The 15551-nt window shown below is 56.4% G+C and overlaps 3 protein-coding genes across 4 annotated transcripts in view; 2 read left to right on the plus strand and 1 right to left on the minus strand.

Annotated features, from left to right (window-relative positions):
* Positions 1 to 1541: 1541 nt before the first annotated feature.
* PMF1 (polyamine modulated factor 1) lies at positions 1542 to 5432 on the plus strand. The gene is made up of 5 exons (XM_080361200.1): positions 1542 to 1680; positions 2399 to 2504; positions 3230 to 3330; positions 3647 to 3842; positions 4996 to 5432. The coding sequence occupies exons 1-5, from the start codon at positions 1544 to 1546 to the stop codon at positions 5047 to 5049; spliced, it is 594 nt and encodes a 197-aa protein (XP_080217326.1). The 5' UTR covers positions 1542 to 1543; the 3' UTR covers positions 5050 to 5432.
* Positions 5433 to 6769: 1337 nt separating this feature from the next.
* BGLAP (bone gamma-carboxyglutamate protein) lies at positions 6770 to 7639 on the plus strand (the record flags this gene model as incomplete). The annotated part of the gene is made up of 4 exons (XM_080361232.1): positions 6770 to 6830; positions 7069 to 7113; positions 7250 to 7316; positions 7507 to 7639. 4 exons carry the CDS (start codon positions 6770 to 6772, stop codon positions 7637 to 7639), a joined length of 306 nt encoding a protein of 101 aa, XP_080217358.1.
* Positions 7640 to 9483: 1844 nt separating this feature from the next.
* The window catches only part of SMG5 (SMG5 nonsense mediated mRNA decay factor), a 29454-nt gene continuing 23386 nt past the window's right edge, over positions 9484 to 15551 (minus strand). For both annotated transcript variants that reach the window (XM_080361024.1, XM_080361023.1), the window contains 5 exons: positions 15250 to 15409; positions 14851 to 14941; positions 14175 to 14249; positions 13317 to 13455; positions 9484 to 13138 (listed from right to left, as the gene is read on the minus strand). In XM_080361024.1, coding sequence (XP_080217150.1) covers positions 13055 to 13138; positions 13317 to 13455; positions 14175 to 14249; positions 14851 to 14941; positions 15250 to 15409 — 549 coding nt within the window. In that variant the 3' untranslated portion in view covers positions 9484 to 13054. The remainder of the gene's footprint in view (positions 13139 to 13316; positions 13456 to 14174; positions 14250 to 14850; positions 14942 to 15249; positions 15410 to 15551) is intronic.

Consider the following 15551-nt stretch of genomic DNA (forward strand, 5'->3'; position numbering starts at 1 on the left):
CTTGCTAGGCCTGGGACTTGCTAGGCCTGGGACTTGCTAGGCCTGGGACTTACAAGGCCTGGGACTTACAAGGCCTGGGACTTACAAGGCCTGGGACTTACTTAAGCCTGGGACTTACTTAAGCCTGGGACTTACTAAGCCTGGGACTTGCTAAGCCTGGGACTTGCTAAGCCTGGGACTTGCTAAGCCTGGGACTTGCTAAGCCTGGGACTTGCTAAGCCTGGGACTTGCTTGGTCCCCACATCTGCGTTTCAGTCCTGGCAGGGACTGGCTGTGCCGCAGTTTCTACTGGAGGCGGAACAACCACAGATGCCGCTGAAGACAAAGACTTTTGTGTTGGAGGGCAGAGCTCGCTTAGAAGATACAGCACAAATGAGTCAGCAGAGACCTTTTAATCCCACCTTCGTTTCCCGCGGCGCTAAACGAGGCGACGTGTGCCGGCGCCGCTGTCGGAGCTGTTAAAGCTGCACGTAGCGCCAGCGGCTCTGCTGTCGCGGTTTTCTCGTTCAAAAAACGACACCGATCAGCTCTAGTAGTGGATTCTGCTCTATAAACCGGAGCAGCAGCATCGCAAGGAAGGATCCGAGCGTATGGTAGCAATACCTGTATTAAATGAAACAGTACTAATTGGTGTCCGCTCGTTACCAGCAGGGCAATGCTTGGTGTGCAGACAGCGTGGATTTAAACTGAATATTCCTCTTGCCCAGCAAAATTCTCGACAACTAATAAACTTCAGCGACCTGCAGTTTGCCAATGGAGTTTAAAAGCACGTTAGTGTTGGGCAGTGCGTTCATCTGGTGGTTCCACAGCACATAACGAAGCTTTCTTGCTCCTCATGATTCTGAGCAGCACAAGGATTGACCTGAGCAGCGGGGACCGCCTGTAAAACAATGAGACTGACTGTGCACCGAGCTGAAACAGCCCCAAAACAACAGGCGAACGAACCTGGAGCCGCAGATGCATTGTGAGCGCGGACCCTCCGTTACAAACCGTGGTAGTTCTGGTTTAGCTCTTATGAGTGGGACCTTGACGAGGGGAAAATGCATGAGACCTGTTGTTTTTTGCTCTCTTTCTGTGCCGAACTTGGGTTATTCTTCCCCGTTTCGATTCTTCGGGCTTGATCGTTTGGTTTCATTAAATGATCGAGAACGTTTGAGCGGACTGGTGGGGGTTCCCTGGGGGTTGTAAGAGTGGGGTGGCTTCTGTTTATCAATCTGCTCAAGGGTCTGGTTCGCTGGCCCTGCTGGGACACGGCATTTCAGCCCCAATTTAGCTTTTCCTTAATTATATTTTAGTTTCATTATATTTTTATAAAGAGATTAAGCAGTTCTGCCCCCCTGTCCCTGTGTTGAGCTCTGGGGCACAGGAGCCACGCCCCCCCGCTGCCCAAGCCACGCCCCCGCGGCGTCCCTAAAGGTGTCCTCGCCCCGCCCTGCTCCGCATGCGCAGCCAGCAAGGGGCGGGCCCGCCGCGCAACCACCAATGGCAGCGTAGCCCCGCGGAGGCGGCAGCCAATGGGAGGCGGCGGCGCGGATGTTGGGCCATGGCGGAGGCGCGGAGCGGCGCTGAGGGAGGACAGGGCGGCTCCTCCGGTTCCCCCGCGCCGGGGACATCGGGCCGTGCCCAGATCTTCACCACCGTGGTGGACACGTTCCTGCAGAAACTCGTGGCAGCCGGGAGGTGAGCTGGGGTGGAGTCCCGGCGGGGAGAGCCGGGGCACGGCCGTGAGGAGGCGCCAACCCCTCCGGTTCACAGGATGTGAGGGGTTCCCTGTCCTGCTGGAGCTGAGGGGCCACAGCTGGACACAAGATTCCAGGTGTGGTCTCCCCAGGGCAGAGCAGAGGGGCAGGAGAACCTCTCTGGACCCAGCTGGTCTCCCATCCAAGCACTGACCAGGCCTGACCCTGCTTAGCTTCCCAGATCAGGTGTTCTCAGGGTGCTATGGCTGTGTATCTGTACGGTCTCCCATCCAAGCACTGACCAGGCCCGACCCTGCTTAGCTTCCCAGATCAGACGAGATGGGGCATTCTCAGGGTGCTATGGCTGCATATATACATATATATATATATACACACATATATATAAAATATATGTTTCTCAGGTGTATCCTTATAGTGTCTGAACTAAACCCTTTATTCAAGGGCAGAGCAGAGGGGCAGGAGAACCTCTCTGACCTACTGACCACCCCCTTCTAACCCCCCCCAGGTCCCATTGGCTTCCTGGCCACAAGGACCCAGTGCTGGCTCATGGTCCCCCTGCTGTCCCCAGGACCCCCAGCTCCCTTTTCACTGCTCCAGCAGCTCATTCCCAACTTACACTGGAACCTGGGCTTGTTCTGCTCACATTCAAGACTCTACACTTGCCCTTGTTATATTTCATTACATTTTTCCCCACCCAGTTACCAGAGGTTTGCTGACTGCTACCACTGCTTCTACAAGCTGCAGCCCCTGATGACGAGGAGCATTTACGACCAGTTCGTATCCCAGCTGCAGACGTACATCAAGGTGAGCCCCCAGAGATTCTTCCAGACATCTTTGTCTTTCCAAGAGCGAGCTGTAGAATCACAGAAAAGACCCTTAAGATCATCAAGGCAGAGAATCATAGAATGTCCTGATTTGGAAGGACCCACAGAATGTGAGGGGTTGGTTCCCTGGATCACCCTGGGAAAAACAGAACCATGCCTGTGTCAGCTCAGTTTGCTGAACCCTTGTGGTGTCTTTTCCTTTCCCTTCCCCTTCCCCTTCCCCCCTTCCCCTTCCTCTTCCCCTTCCTTTTCCCCTTCCTCTTCCCCTTTCCCTCCCCCCCCCTTCTGGTCCCCTTCTCCTTCCCCCCCTTCCCCTTTCCCCCCTGCTTCCCCTTCCCCTTCCCTTCCCCTTCCTCTCCCCTTCCCCTTCCGCCTCCCTTCCCCTTCCGCCTCCCTTCCCCTTCCGCCTCCCTTCCCCTTCCGCCTCCCTTCCCCTTCCTCCCCCCTTCCCCTTCCTCCCCCCTTCCCCTTCCTCCCCCCTTCCCCTTCCTCCCCCCTTCCCCTTCCTCCCCCCTTCCCCTTCCTCTTCCCTTCCCTTCCTCCCCCCTTCCCCTTCCTCCCCCCTTCCCCTTCCTCCCCCCTTCCCCTTCCTCCCCCCTTCCCCTTCCTCCTCCCTTCCCCTTCCTCCCCCCTTCCCCTTCCTCCCCCCTTCCCCTTCCTCCCCCCTTCCCCTTCCCCTTCCTCTCCCCTTTCCTTCCTTCCCAGGAGGAGATTCAGGAGGTAAAGGAGGAAGGGAACCTGGAGCAGCTCCTGAATTCGCTGGATAAGATCGTGGAGGAGACAGAGAACCGGGACGAGCCTGCGTGGTACGTGGTGCGAGCGCACACATGTGTGTGTGTGTAACATCGTCCCTCAAGGGCGGTCAGTCCCGTGATTCGGTTGTACACGCTGCCTTTTGTTCGGCCTAAAGACCGACTGGGGTTGATTCCATCCTGTCTCTACTGAGGGTTTGGGCAGGATTAATCCCATCCCTTCACGTCCGGGATCGGGGGGCAGTGCAATGGGGCACCCAAATTGCCAGAGTGCTGAGCTCACACGTTACAGCTCAGCTTCCAGTTACCATGAGACTCATTGCTGGGTGAGACTCGTTCTCCAGTTGTTTCACATCCCGGGTGTTCGCAGGCGGCCCAGCGGGATCCCCGAGGACGACGTTCGCAGCGCCGTGGTGCCGTACCTGCTGAAACACCGCTCGTACCTGCGCAAGGTCCTGAGGCAGAAGGAGGAGGAGAACGGCAAAGTGGCGGAATCCGTGCTGGCGGGGAGGGAGAGAATCGCGGAGCTGCAGCGGCTGATCCAGGCGCGCAAGGACACCTGGCAGGTAAACATGAGTGAGAGGGTCTCTTGCCCCTCTGCTCTGCCCTGGGGAGACCACACCTGGAATCTTGTGTCCAGTTGTGGCCCCTCAGCTCCAGCAGGACAGGGAACTGCTGCAGAGAGTCCAGCGCAGCCACCAAGATGCTGGAGGGAGTGGAGCATCTCCCGTGTGAGGAAAGGCTGAGGGAGCTGGGGCTCTGGAGCTGGACAAGAGGAGCCTGAGGGGGGACTCATTGCTGGGGCTCAAGATGGAAAGGGGCAGTGTCAGGAGGATGGAGCCAGGCTCTGCTGGTGACAACCAGGGACAGGACAAGGGGCAATGGGTGCAAACTGCAACACAGGAGGTTCCGCTGGCAGCTGAGAAGCAACTTGTTGGGGTGAGGGTGGCAGAGCCTGGCCCAGGCTGCCCAGGGAGGGTGTGGAGTCTCCTTCTCTGCAGACATTCCAACCGGCCTGGACACCTTCCTGTGTAACCTCAGCTGGGTGTTCCTGCTCCGGGGGGGTTGCATTGGATGAGCTTTTGGGGTCCCTTCCAACCCCTGACACTCTGGGGTTCTATGAAATAAGCAAAGAAATCAAACCCCATTGTCTTTGCAGCATCGTCCTGAACAGAACACTGTTCTGTGGCTTGGTGAGCAAACAGCTGCGCTTTATTTCATATATATTATACTTATCAAAAGCCTCAGCAGGCGGCAATACTGCTCATTATAGCTTGGGGTGTTTTGCCCTCTGCGCTGGGTGGGATGTTTCTTGGGGTGAGACGAGTCGCTTGTGTCTCTGTGCTATTTTATATCAGCTTTTTTGTCCTACAGAGAAAAGCAGATTGGTGTCTGATTTATATAGTTCTACTGCATCAATCCAGTAGGTTTCTACTCCTTTTCTCAACACGAAAAGGCCAACGCTTGGTCCGGTTTAAATTCAGGCTCATACCAAGGCCCCACCAGCTTGTTTAGCGCATCCTACAGGTTTTTGTTATTCCAGTGTCAGCTGGTTTACAATAAATTCTGCATCCCTTGTAACCAAGAGCAGAGAGGACGCGCAATTAAGGCTGCAGACAAGTTCAGCCTTGATGAGATAATCACTTATGGGGCACGGGAAGATGGTGCTGGATCGGTGCACACTTCTCTGAATTGAGCAGCCGTTGTTTTTCCTTCCAGGCGATTAGCAAAGAGCAACGAGAGCTCATCAGGACGTTCACAGAGCCCCAGTGAGGGGATTTATCGCTGCCGTGTGTTCAAACCGCCCAGAATTCTGCGGTTCTCCGGTCACCTCCTGTCCCCTTCGTGCCGTCCCCAAGCGGCCGTGCCCGATGCGATTTGCACCACGCTCGAGCCTCTGTTTCCCATTACAGCCACAACCTGCCGTTGATGCCTTAGACATAGTTCTGCTGCGTCATAAACAAGACGTCCCCTCGCTGCATTATAATCTAAATAAATTGGAGCTGTTGTTCCCCGGTCCTGGCTCCTGCTGCCGGCACTTGGCCCCGCACCCTGTACTTTGGGGTTGGTTTGACAAAGGCGCTGGCTTCAGCATCTCGGCCCCAAAGCCTCCGGTTCCGCTTTCCAAGACAGGGCTGGGCTTAGAGGATCTAAATGTCTGGTGCGCGGTCAGGATCCCAAAGAGGAACACGGCCCCGGGAGCTCCCGCTGCTCAGATCCTGGGGTGCAATGGGGGCCAATGGGGGGGTGAGGATGGAGGAACAAGAGAGTCCCCGTCCCAGCTGGTCTCCCATCCAAGTATTGACCAGGCCCGACCCTGCTTAGCTTCCCAGATCGGATGAGATGGGGCGTTCTCAGGGTGCTATGGCTGCATATATTACATGTATGTGTGTGTATATATATATATGTTCCCCCCAAATATATCCTGATAGTATCTGAACTAAACCCTTTTTTCAAGGGCAGAGTAGAGGGGCAGGAGAACCTCTCTGACCTACTGACCACCCCCTTCTAACCCCCGCCAGGTCCCATTGGCTTCCTGGCCACAAGGGCCCAGTGCTGGCTCAGCCCACAGCACCCGCTATTCCCAGCTGATCTCCCATCCAAGTACTGACCGGGCCCGACCCTGCTTAGCTTCCTAGATCAGTCGAGATGGGGCTTTCTCAGGGTGCTATGGCTGTATATATTACATTATGTATATACATATGTTCCCCAAGTATATCCTGATAGTATCTGAACTAAACCCTTTATTCAAGGGCAGAGCAGAGGGGCAGGAGAACCTCTCTGACCTACTGACCACCCCCTTCTAACCCACCCCAGGTCCCATTGGCTTCCTGGCCACAAGGGCCCAGTGCTGGCTCATGGTCCCCCTGCTGTCCCCAGGACCCCCAGCTCCCTTTTCACTGCTCCAGCAGCTCATTCCCAACTTACACGGGAACCTGGGCTTGTTCTGCCCACATTCAAGACTCTACACTTGCCCTTGTTCTATTTCATCACATTTCTCCCCACCCAGCTCTCCAGCCTGTCCAGGTCTCTGATGGCAGCACAGCTTCCAGTGTCACCCACAAGTCCCCATTGGCCGTATGTGGAAAATAAAACCCCCCATGGTTTTTGGCAGGAAAGTGTCCCAGTGTGGCAGCCACCCTGCTGGGAGCCACCAGTGCGCACTGGGACAGACCAGACAGCACATGGGGAGCACAGCCAGCAGTCCCACCCGTGCCCCAAATCCCACCCTACTCATAAACTGGACCCACTGGATAAACCTCCGCTGGCCCGGGGCTGCATTTCCCTCCCCACGGACTCTGGGCGGTTGCGGGGGAACCGAGTTCACCCCAAACCACAATTGCTGCCTGTGCCGGTGGCTCCCGGCCCCGGCGGATGTGCTGGAAATAGCCCTGGCGTGGCCACCGGCCCCTCCTCACCGGTGGCCGGGGAGCCCTATAAAGGCGCTGGGGGACCCGGGGGCTGTGCTGAACACGGCGCTGGTGGTGGCAACATGAAGCCCCTGGTCCTGCTGACCCTCCTGGCCCTGCTCACCATCGGGCTCTGCCGCAGAGGTACGGGATGGGGGTGACATGGGGACCGTGCCCTGGGGGGACAAAGGGGCTTGGAGGGGTATGTGCTGAGCCGGGGGGGCTGGAGGTGGGGATGGGGATCACAGCTCATTTTGCAAGCTTGAGGGGGGGGTCTGGGTGGGATGAGCCCCCCAAAGGAGGAGCGGGATGAGGGTACAGACTGTGTGGGGTCCCCCCCGAGCCCACCAGCTGCCCCCACTGCTCCGGGTCGCCCCCACAGCTCCCGACGGCTCCGTCAGCGCCGCCGACTCGCCCAGCTCGGAAGGTGAGTGTGTGCGGGGGGATCGGGCCCCGGGATGGGGGTCCAGCCCTCCCTGACCCCTATTCTGCCCCCAAAACCCCCTGCTCTGCCCCCAAAACCCCCTGCTCTGCCCCCCTAACCCCCTGCTCTGCCCCCTCAGCCTTCATCTCCAGACGCGCCAGCGCCGCCGTGGTGCGGAGACCCAAGCGGAATTACGTCTATGGCAGGTAGCGCTCAGCCCCATGCACTAGGGACCAGGACCCCTCCCCGGTGACACTGGGGGTGACACACGTACCCCATGCAGTGCATGTGATCAAACCCCGTTTTCAGGAGGGGGTCTCAACCTGAGCCCTTCACCAGGAGCCTCCAGCCCACCTCCAGGGCTGGGGACCCCCTGACGTCCCCCCGTGTCCCCAGCAGCGTGGCCGGCGCCGTGCGGGACCCACTGGAGGCCAAGCGCGAGGTCTGCGAGCTCAACCCCGACTGCGACGAGCTGGCCGACCACATTGGCTTCCAGGAGGCGTATCAGCGCTTCTACGGCCCCGTCTGACCCCCCTGCGTCCCCCCCGCCACGCTGTGGCCCTGCAGGTGCTGGGGCTGAGCCCAGAGCACCAACACCCCCCCAGCATCGCTCCCGTTACCCCCCTTTCTGTTAATGATGGAAAGAAATAAATGCAGAAATGGTGGAGCCAGCCCCTGTCGCCGCTGTGGGATTGGGGGGGGACCGGAGCTGGTGAGGGGCTGGAGCACAAGGGTGATGGAGCCTGAGGGACCTGGGGCTCAGCTCTGCATGGCCAAGATGCCAGCGCGGTGCAAACCGCTGCTGGGGTTGGGGGGCTTTGGGGCAGGGGATTTTATGGGGTCGCATTTGTGTCCAGGGGGTGAGCACTCGCTTTGCACCCACAGATGGACCCAGATCTGAGATTAGCAAAGAAAACATGGCTTACGTGTCTGATGGGTTCCATGGGGAAAGCACCGGCTGTTCCTTGGGGTGCTTGGGGAGTATCTGGGCTCAGCTCCTTTTATATCCAAAGAAAGGCGGTAAAGCAGCTGTATCACAGCAGGGTGGCTGGGGCCGTGCAGCACCGTGCACAGCTCACCAGAGGGGCTGCTTGTGTGACGCGGTGTGCGGGTTCACCTGGACACGGCCAGAACCGCAGTCGTTCCTCTGGAACAGCGCACCGAATCGGGGGTTGAATCGCTTTCGCTCTCCTGTAGCTCCGTCTCGTTCTGCTTCGCAGCGCGGGGTGGAGGTGGCTGCGGGCTGCGCGGGCAGCGAGGGACGCGAGGCAGGGTGGTGGCTGCGGTGACCAGGGGAGGATGAGGATGGTCCCAAAGCCCCTGGGTCCCTCCTGCAGCCCCGGGCTGTGCAGGGCTGACACCCACCAGAGCCGGAGCCCAGCGATGCAGAGCAACCAGGAGGTGGGTGAAGATGTTGCCCCTGGGGATCTGGAACCCTCTGTCCAGCACCAGGGATGCGTGTTAACCCTTTGGGGGCTGCAGCGAGAAAACTGAAGGGGCTGGAGCACAAGTGATGGAGACTGAGGGACCTGGGGGGTTCAGCTGGAGAACAGGAGCTGAGGGGAGACCTTCTGATCTCTGAACTGCCTGAAAGGAGCTTGGAGCCAGGGGGGTCGGGCTCTGCTCCCCAGGAACAAGCGCCAGGAGCAGAGGAAACGGCCTCAAGGAGAGGTTGAAGTTGGAAATTTGGGGTGATTTCTCCCCAAAGGGCTGTGGGGCATTGGAACAGGCTGCCCAGGGCAGTGCTGGAGTCACCATCCCTGGAGGGCTGGACAGACGGACATGAGGTTCTGACGCGGTTTAGTGCCAGAGCTGGGTTGTGGTTGGACTCCGTGATCCTGAGGGGCTTTTCCAACTGAAACGATTCCATGATTCTCACTGACACGTTTGTACAAACACACACTTTCCAACCCGTTCCAAAGCCAAGATGAGGAGCTGCCCAGGAAAGTGCCCCAGGGATCTGTGCTCATCACAACATTCTCATGTCGGGGATGCTGCTGTGGGCAAGAGGACAAAGTGACCCCGAGCCAGGAAAGGGCACAGAACAGACACAATATTCCTGTGGCAGGGATAAGGGACCCACCTATATATCATCCTACTAAACCCACAGAAACCCAAGATGACGCTTTCCCTCCCGACTCAAACAACACCCAACGGCGCTGGGAATGACAACGTTGCTGAGAAAGCAGAAAGTCGGGCAGCAAAGCGCAGGTTTGAGGGTGGATTCCCCTATTCAAACCACAGGAGAAACGCGGGCAGGACCGGGAACCACCACAACACCAGCGCTACAAAGACCTTGTGTTTTATTAAGCCAGTCGATGTATTCGATCCCAGGCGGATGAGACCGCGGGCTCCAAGTCACCCTGGGCAAGAGCCACCCAAGCACTAACACACACGCTGGGCTTTTGGCTTGTTTTGTGCTACAAAATTAGGACGGAGCGAGAGCCCATTGGTCCCTCGGCTCCCAGCAAACCGCAGCCTGGCCCTAAAGCAGACGGCGGCTGGACCAGCGACACGGGACCCTGCGCCAACCCTCCCGTCTTCATCCTGCGCTTCCCCGCCCCGTGAGACGGCGAGAAGGGGGGAAAAGGATCCAAATAAAGCCGGGATGCAAGCGAGAACACGAGGCGTCGAGAGCAGATGGTTCATGGAACCCGAGCCAAAACTCAAGCGCCGCTGAGCGCGTCCACCCCGTGGCACCACGACGGCCCCCGTGCAACACCCAGCGAGCCCCAACCCCCAGAACCTCGCACCGGGTCACCCGGCACCTTCCGAGAGCGAAACGTGATGGTAACAAAAAGAAACGACAAATCCAACCTAAGAAACACGCAAAAACACATTAAAAACCAAGGCGTTGAGCCCACAGGGTTGTTCTTCGCTTGCAGGGACAGCGGGGATGGAACCGGCGCGATACGGCGCTGCTGGCGGTGCCGGCTGCAGCTCCCGGCAGCGCCGCCGCGGCACCCCGGGGAAGCAGAGCGGCAAACCGGGCCCCGCGGAGCATTCGCACCAACCTCGTGTTTCCTTCAGCCCTGGAGAAGCGCTCAGCACTGGTGGAGAAACCGGCCTCCGGCTTTTGGCAACTGTGCTGGGATTTGGAGGCCACGCAATAAAACCCAGGTGGGACAAAGTCGCTTTGTGGGTTCGCTGCTCCAGAATCTCCTGCTTTCTCATATTTGTGTATCTAGGGGGGGATGTGCATCCAAAAACCACCCCAAAACTGCACAGGTCCTTCATCTGCATGTCGTGCAGAGGAAGGAGGTGGCACAGGGACGTTGCAGGTGCCGTTTCAAAGGTTACGATCCCCACGCACGCTGCTGCTGGGCAGCGATTGTAATGCCCCGTTGAAGGGCTGAGGGTTTTCCCTCCTCTCCAGGTACGCAAAGCTTTGGGGTGATGTTAAAACAGCCCCCCAGGAGCAGGGCACTTACTAGGGGGTGGTTATGAGGGGTGCGGACTGTATCAACCTGACCGCACCGACCCCACCTCCGCTCCCTGTGCGACTGTTGGACGGAGACAATAACGAGCAGGACAAACATTCCCCTTCGCTTGCTGCTTCATTTTTCTCCCCTCAAGACCCAGTTGTGGCCAAGAACACCCGGCCCAGCGCAACGCTGAGGAGCATCCCCAGCTCCTTGCTGTCTTGATTTCAGAGCGACGCTCTTGTCTTTACCAGCCGGACGGATGATCCTCTTGGGACACACAAGGCTCAGCTCCAGCGGCGCTCTGCAGCCCCTCCGACGTGCTTTGCGGCAAGCAGGTGAATGGTTTTCTTAAGCAGCAGGCAAAATAAAGCAGAGTACATCAGCAACATCCCCCTAAGCCCGGCTTTGCTGGATCAGGAATGTATTCCAGCGCACGTGAGCGGCAGCGCATTCCCCAAGAGGACAAGACTCTGGTTTCTGTTTCACCACGCTGCTCTGGCTCATACACCGAAGGACAAGTCCAACAAGACGATTCTCTTTCCTCTTCCTACCCCATCAAACAAAAATAACGAGCTAAACAAACAAACAGCTTCCAATCACAACACCGGTAGCGCCGGAGGAAGGAGTGACAAGCCTCCCAGGTCTCTCAGAACCCTCAAGATGAGTCAGTTGAGCTGCCGTTCTGCTGTTGTTTGCTTGGCTTGGCCTAGAAAAGCACGACGAGTTTCAGGAGGAGCTGCAAAAGGAAAGAGCGGTGGGGAGACCCTGCTGGTCTGGCTCCCTTCACCCGCATCTCACCCAGAATGGAAAGCTCTGCACCTCTCTCTGCTGCGCTGGAACTGAAATCGGAATAGAAATGAACCCTCTGGGACTTGCGCTGGGTTTTTCTTACTTTTTACCTGAAAATAAGGACCATCCTGCCGCTCCGGTACAACGCATCGCGCTAGGAAGTCTGCGCAGTGTGTTACTTGCCTTTCCATATTACACTCCTTTTGTAGCAGCTTCTGGCCGGCCCACGCGAAACACAGCAAATGTAGAAGACTAGTGGTTTTTATTGCATAGCTGCTGTTGGTTCGTGTGGATGGAGACACCTATTCTTGAGTATGTCGACGCTGGTGAAGCACAGAGGATGCCCAGCCCGTCTCCCACTGTCCTGGAATCCACCCGCTGCTTCTCGTCTGAGAAATCGGGACATTGGTCGAGACGCTGTTGGGATGGAGGTTGGAAAGGTCCCTTCCAGGTCCCAAGGGGAATGAGCAATTCCAGTGTCCATCCAGGTAGCATCGCCACCTTCTTTTTGGGATGCTGAAAGCGCTGAATGGTTTGCAAGCTCAGTCCTGCGCTGCTTTGCCTGCCCTGGATGGCGGTGAGGAGCGGGACGCGAACACTCGCGTTCTCTCTAGCACAGCGGAGCAGCAGGTGGAACGGCCAGCAGGTGAGACAATGGCTTTGAGATCCTCCGTCCTCCTCCACAACTCACGGAAAGATTTAAGGGGGGAAAATAGAAAAGAGAAAACAAAAAGAAGAGGCATTGGGAGACGTCCGCTCCATCGCAGGGTCGCAGCGCTTACACCAAGCGCTTGAGCCTCATCCGTCTTCTCCGCCAGCAGCTCCGCCGCATCCCGCTCCTTCTCCTCAAGGTCTAACGCTGGAAGCGGAGCGGGAAGGGGGAACAGGGTCCGTGTCGCCTCTCGCGCAGCCCGGCCGACCTCGTGTTGTTGGTGAAGCGTGCGGCTTGTAAGAAGAGTGAGGATGCGCTTGGGCCGCTCTCTCCTTGCAGAGGAACATCCCCATGCACTGAGCCCGCTCCACGCGGAACAGGGAAGGAAATAAATATGCTTGTTCAAAGAAAAAGGAAATTATATTAAGAGCTTTTCCCCCCCCCTTTTAAATAGCGTGTTTCCTATTTTCTCCGCCATCGGAAGAGTATCCAGAACCCCAAAGGAACTCCACTACACTAAGAATTAAAAGGAAAAAGCCCTTGAAAAATAATTAATTCAAAGGAGGAGGGGATTAAAAAAAAAAACCCTAAATCTGCTTTTCTGTCACCAGATTGCCAAACAAGAGCTAAACACTCTGGATCTTCTTTTCCAAGCTGGGAGGGCTCCGTTGCTGGTTCAGTTCCGAAGCCGCTGCCCCTCTCGGCTGCTGGGAGGACGGGGCGAGCGGCCCCCCCGGCGCTGGCCCGTGTCTGAGTTCTGCCCGGCTACGCCGCGGTGCCTCTTCCTGCTCAGAGCAGCCGGCGCCGTCGGAGATGTACAGCCATCTGGTTGGGTACAGGTGGAGGTGTCTGTGTGCATGCCCCAATTGCCTTTTGGTTTATTTTTTTCCTTATTTTCTGGGGTTTTTTTCTATTTTTTTTCTATTTTTTTTTTTTTTAATTTTTGTAGATATTTTTCTTATATTTTTGCCGCTGCTTCTTCGCAAAGTGTCGCCCGGAGTTTCGTTGCCTTTGTTCAGACGCTGCACGTTCCGAGAGGGGGAGAGAAAGGTACACCAACCCGACGCCTTTCCGAACGTCAGCCCATCTCCTTCCACTGCTTGTAGAACTCCAGAACGTTCTTTATTTCCACGCTGGCGTTGGCGGCCGCCTGGATGGCAGACTGCAAGCAAGCAGACACAAACCTGCTTATTTCTTATCTGCACAACCTGGAGATTCTCATGGCTAAAAGGCCCTTCACGCCAAAGTCTGCACAGAGACGCTAATTATCTTCCCACTTTACACCAAAAAGCGCGACAAATCGAGGGGTCTTTGAGGAAATAGGAGGCAGAGCCACTGACCTGCATGGGTGCTGAGAACGCGCTCCGGTCCTCCAGCTGAAAGCCCGTGATGATGGTGACCATTCCTGCGGTGTCATCCTCTCCGCTTCCCTGCGACACCGTCAGTTGTTTGCAGCTGTCCAGGATTTTATAGAGATTCCTGCCACATAGATGCAAGGAAAGAGAAACACAAGGGGAAATGGTTTGTTTGTGGAGCACGAGTGTGATGGAGACTGAGGGACCTGGGGGTTCAGCTGGAGAACAGGAGCTGAGGAGAGACCTTCTGATCTCTGAACTGCCTGAAAGGAGCTTGGAGCCAGGGGGGTCGGGCTCTGCTCCCCAGGAACAAGCGCCAGGAGCAGAGGAAACGGCCTCAAGTTGCACCAGGGGAGGTTGAGGGTGGATTTAAGAACAATTCCTTCCCCAAAGGGCTGTGGGGCATTGAACAGGCTGCCCAGGGCAGTGCTGGAGTCACCACCCTGGAGGGTTGGACGGAGGGACATGAGACGGACAGATGTGGTTTAGGGGTAGACTTGGCAGTGCTGGGTTAACAGTTGGACTCGATGATCTTGAGAGTCTCTTCCAAAACAATGCTGCTCTGATTCTATTCTATTATTCTCTATATGCTCAGGAGGACACTGTGAAGCAGGACTGTTTCTCCACTGCCTGTTGAGGGCTTTTCTGAGACCCTTCTTAGCACCAAGTGTTTGGTGCTACGCAAGATGCACAGATGGACGCCCTAAAACCCTACGGAATTTGATCATTACTCACATAGGGCATCATATCAAGCTGTGTGATGGGTCCCAGTGCTCCCACCTCCCCAAAGCCACCTGCCTGCTGGCAATCAGGCTCAGACATCTCCAGATTCCGTCATCTTACCAGGCATCTAAATCTTGTCTCTTCAATTTGTGCCTCTCAAAGCTCTTCCCCACGTCTTTCTGGCAACGAATGTACCTGAGGAAAGATGGGAGTCACTGAGCTCACACGGATACCGTCACACATCGAAGTTTACACCCCACAGCAAGGGCTGCAGGACACCAAAACCAAACATCATTATCAACCAAAACATCTACATCCCCCATGAAATTCATTTGATAATCTCCCCTGTCCCACCAACATGTGCAGCTCACAGGTGTCTCAAAGGCCCCCAGCCCTCACACAGGCCTTGAAGACACAGTTTGTCTTCACAGAAGCACAACTGTTTGTCCTTCTGCTGCTAACACAGGCAGTAAAGCTCTTCCAGCACTCCCTGTGCACCAGGAAAAGGTACCGCTCAGTTTTACACTTGGATAAAGAGACGCAACTCCCTTTGTTCCTCAGAAGCAGCGACACTTCACGGCCATGCAGCAAGTAGGAGCGCATGTGGAAAACCAGCTGCCAAATCTGTTGCTTCATCACCTTCCCTCTTGCTGAGCGTGGTCCTGAGGCCTCGCTTCCCTTGGCCACGCTTGGGTGCAGAGGATGCACATCCTGCTCCCACTATCGACACCTTCTACCCCAAAACACACCCCCATCCAAAACCAAGGGCAAATCGCATCACTCCCCCAACTCTCACCTGTTTCCCTTTTTAAATTCTGCTTCCAGATAGCGGATGCTGTCCCGAGCACCTGCGTTCTCCTTTTTCAGGAAGTCTAAGCCATCGATCACTAACAGAAAAAGCAAAAGCATCTGACTTAGAGCTATAATTCTGCAAACCAACCCAGATGTGTCAAGGATCACTGCCTGGCACACAGCAGCAGCGGCAAAGGAGGCACAGAAGGTGAACAGCATGTCTTTGCGGTTCTTTGCTCCGCTATGCGGGATTCCCAGCACGGGCCACACATAAAACAAGCCCCAAAATACCGATCCTTTATAAAAAGGACAACAGCAGCAAGAGAGAAAGCCGCTTGCTTCCTTATGAGAGAGTAAAGCACAAGCAGGCTTGGTTATTTGACATGAAAAGGAGCTCCCGTACCTGTTCGAGGGATGATGATGATGAACCTCCCACTGGCGGCCAACTGCTTGACAACAGCCAGGTGCTGGCAAAGGGCCTGGGTGTCAGGGACAAGATAAGGTGACATGGCCGACTGTGCTTTGGGCTGCTGGAGACTTCCCTCCAGCTGCGAAACCTCCAGCTGCAAACAAAACGCAGGCACAGAGACACTCGTTTCACATTGATGCTGAAACAAATGATCAAACAGGGTGAGACTTGCACTGCAAAGCTGCATCAGGACCTCTGGACCTTGGCTCCAAGTGCCAGATGGAGCCAACGGGGCA

Source organism: Nesoenas mayeri, assembly GCF_963082525.1.
Source record: "Nesoenas mayeri genome assembly, chromosome: 30".
NCBI classification, from domain to species: Eukaryota; Metazoa; Chordata; class Aves; order Columbiformes; family Columbidae; genus Nesoenas; species Nesoenas mayeri.

What these genes read in the sequence shown, in the direction of transcription:
- PMF1 (XM_080361200.1), top strand. Translation starts at nt 1,544, where the DNA reads ATGGCGGAGGCGCGGAGCGGCGCTGAGGGAGGACAGGGCGGCTCCTCC. An exon ending in AACCGGGACGAGCCTGCGTG is followed by an intron (nt 3,331 to 3,646) that starts GTACGTGGTGCG and finishes GGGTGTTCGCAG; the next exon opens with GCGGCCCAGCGGGATCCCCG. An exon ending in CGCGCAAGGACACCTGGCAG is followed by an intron (nt 3,843 to 4,995) that starts GTAAACATGAGT and finishes TTTTCCTTCCAG; the next exon opens with GCGATTAGCAAAGAGCAACG.